Raw genomic sequence first — 3,245 nt, 5'->3', positions numbered from 1 at the left:
ACCCTGCCCCGCCACGCCCCGCCACGCCCCGTCATTGTGGTATGTTGCCTTCACGGCCGCATAGCAGCCCTAGCTCTGGCCACACAAATTCACACACACACACACACACACACACAGAGGCCACTATGGGGCGGACCGGGAGCGCTCTCTGCAGAGAGTAGTTTTATGGCTGCATTTAAGTTTCCAGCATACAGCTGCAGCGGCCAAGATGCGTCGTGTATACACTACACTGTCTCTGTCGTTTCATCATTTTAATCGCTCCTTTCTCTTTTTCGCAGATCCCTATCAGATGTTCGGCCCCACAAGTAGTCGGCTAGCTAGTTCAGGTAAGCACAAGTGCAGGTCGTCTACCTCGATTCTCTTTTACTGCCAGCACAATAAAATATCTGCCGGAATAATTATTTTGATATGTATTCACAAACCTTTTCACATTTGTGTTTTAAATGTCTACCCTCCTCTTTTAAAAAGCACCAATTTCAATAACTGCCGCCGAAGTTCTTTCCCTCCGATTTTTCATCCCAGCGGCGACACCGTAATTTTTCCCCGAGACAAAACGATCCCACCCGCCGTGCAGAGCGTCGCTATGACGTCACGACGGTTTCGGTCCGTGCTTCATGCGCGGCCGGGCACTGGGCTGGGCTCTGACCTGGACGCCCCCTCCCCCCCCCCCCCCCCCCCCCCCCCCGCCCCGGAGGAGAGAGAGAGAGAGAGAGAGAGAGAGAGGGAGGGGGGGGGAGGGAGAGAGAGAGAGTACGCACGTGTCCGCGCGTCTTCCCGGCGGGGACATCTGTCGATCTGTTTGTCGGCGCCCCGCCACGCCCCGCCTCGCCCGGCCGCCGGCCCCATGCAGCGCAATTACAAGCCCGCTGTATTTGGACCTTTAGTTTGATGGCAAATTGATTTTGCCCGCGACTGATGGGTGCTGCTCCCTTCGCCTGTCCATGTGAAGAAAACTAGCGGAATAAAAGTATAGGACAAAAAAAAAAGTGGGAGAGAAACAACAGAAACGTCCCCAAATAACAGCGAGGAAGGATATGTCATCGAGAAGCGGTCAACCAGATATAATGCCGCAGTTCGGCTTTTAGGGGTACCCCCTTATTGTAAGCTGTATCGCAACAACAACGTCCCCTATGAAATATTACTGTAAGTTACCGTAACTCACCGAACCTGAATCTTACTGGTAATACGGTACCTGACTTGTCCCTCAACAATGATAATCATGTGGAAAACTATCTATTTTATTTAAGGTTAAAAATCATTTTTAGTGCTTTTCTAACATTTCTTGTATACGTAACCTGCTTTTAAATGCTGAAAATAACCGCGTCACGAGATAGATCAGTGCGGGTCCTTCGCGAGCGCCGAGGCCCTGCTGACACGCACATGTGGGTTAATGACTGCAGGTGATCGCGAAGGGCGAGGCGCGCCGAGAATAACGCTCTCGCGTGACCTCCACTCTGAAAAAAACAATGTTCGGTCGCCAACGACGAAAAAAATTTGACTGTTCCAACTGTGAAATGTTGCTCAGTCTGTTCGCTCAGTCGCCACCATAAGACGTTCTGACGTGCTGGCTACTGGAGCGTTTAGACGTTCCACCCAAACACATTATCAGATTGTACATCAGAATGTCTAATGGTGAAGCGGAAGAACGGGATAAGTCTGGCGTTAAAACCATGGACTTATCCCCTTCTTCCGCTTCATACCATTCAACTGCCCCCTTGAGTTAAAAATTTTCAGAACGTGACTGTATTAGGAAAACCTGCGAGATATTTTGTTGCCGGCTAAATGTCTTGGCTCCCGCTCACTTTTGGGCGCTCTCTCCCTCGCTCGCACTCGCTTACACTCCCGCAATCAATATTCATCCTTTGTAAGTAACAGAACGCGGCCACAATGGGGACCCTCCCCTGCGACCGAGTGGGAAAATTAAGACAAAATGCGAGAGGAATTAAAAGGCGAAGAGGAGGGAGGGAGAGGGAAAGGGAGGGGAGGCGCACTTAAGAGTGAGAGGGGAAGCGTGACCGCGCTTGCGCGACGACGACGTACTCGAGCACAGTTTTATTACTGTCAAACAAAATTTTCGCATTATTCCGCACGCAGCGTGACTCATTTTTCGTTTTAATTGTTAAATTAGTTTATTTCGCGGAAAGGAATATGCGGGGCGTTTTTGGATGTTTGTTTTTATTTCTTTTATTTTTATTTCACACGTTTGCTTCATCACCTCATTAGTATTAATATAGGATGAACTTGTTACATCGAAGAGTCCAGGCAGGGTACATTTCTTTCCTATGGAGGAGTGTGAGGGCACACGCGCCGTCCGCCTTGTTCCTTCAACACTGCCCCGTTGTCAGTAACTGGCCGGGGACGCCGCTCCGCCCCACCCTCGCTGCTCTGGGCCCGGGGGCGGCTGGGGGCGGCCCGGGGGCGGCACGTGACCCCGAACAGAGCGGGCAGCGCATTGCTTTTGATTTCTGCCCCGAATGCGAGGAAAATGAAATGAAAGTGCACGGCCTCGGGGAGGGGCCGGGCTGAGCCCCGACCAAGTCGGCCCCTGCGCCGTTTGCGGTCAGATTCGATAAATCGCAGCAGAAAAGAGGATGACCGTCGCGGAATACCGGGCAGAGGGGAAGCGGAGGGAGGGAGGGTTCGTTTCGGTCACTTAACTCTGCCTTACAGCGGCCTCAGGGGAGCAGGATAAAAGGTCACGATATAGCTCGGTTGTCTTTCATGGAGTGTGCGCAAGGACACCATCAGGTCCATCAGGGCCTTCCCCTCATAATTTGGTGGGTTGCCACAAGTTTACAGTTTGAATCGTCCCGCCAACAGTGATATCACTTTCCCTGTGCAGCTGCTGCAGCATGATAAGACCCTATCGACCATATCCTTTGTACTGATCACCGTGACTTATGGATCTATGGAATCCCCCTCCCTTCACACTGTAAAATGTGAAATCTTAAATGCTTCCGTGTTGATAAAATTGTTCTTGAAAATGCACGAAATCCCAGTCAATTTTCAGAATTATCACTTTTGCGTTCTGGATGTGCGGACTCATGTTTGCGTGGCTTGGCTGGTGACTTAACATGGTCTGCAGTTCAATAAATTATTCCCACCACACGAACAAACCGTCAAGCGCTCAGATTCACTGCCTGTTCGTCAGATCAACAACAAGAGGGCCAAGCAGGAGGCAGGCCGGCCAATCTGTTCATCACGGGGCCGCCGAGGCTAATTGCCCTCGGAATGCCCGGGGGGCG

The 3,245-nt window shown here is 51.3% G+C and overlaps 1 protein-coding gene across 3 annotated transcripts in view; it reads left to right on the top strand.

Moving 5' to 3' along the window:
- Positions 1-3,245, top strand: part of LOC113202966 (DNA-binding protein D-ETS-3) — a 103,758-nt gene that overhangs the window by 79,978 nt on the left and 20,535 nt on the right. For all 3 annotated transcript variants that reach the window (XM_052269677.1, XM_026417425.2, XM_026417427.2), the window contains one exon: positions 279-326. In XM_052269677.1, the coding sequence (XP_052125637.1) occupies positions 279-326 (48 nt within the window). The remainder of the gene's footprint in view (positions 1-278; positions 327-3,245) is intronic.

Source organism: Frankliniella occidentalis, unplaced genomic scaffold, assembly GCF_000697945.3.
Source record: "Frankliniella occidentalis isolate FOCC.00 unplaced genomic scaffold, Focc_3.1 Scaffold99, whole genome shotgun sequence".
In the NCBI taxonomy this organism is placed as follows: domain Eukaryota; kingdom Metazoa; phylum Arthropoda; class Insecta; order Thysanoptera; family Thripidae; genus Frankliniella; species Frankliniella occidentalis.
This window is presented reverse-complemented; position numbering and strand designations above follow the sequence as displayed.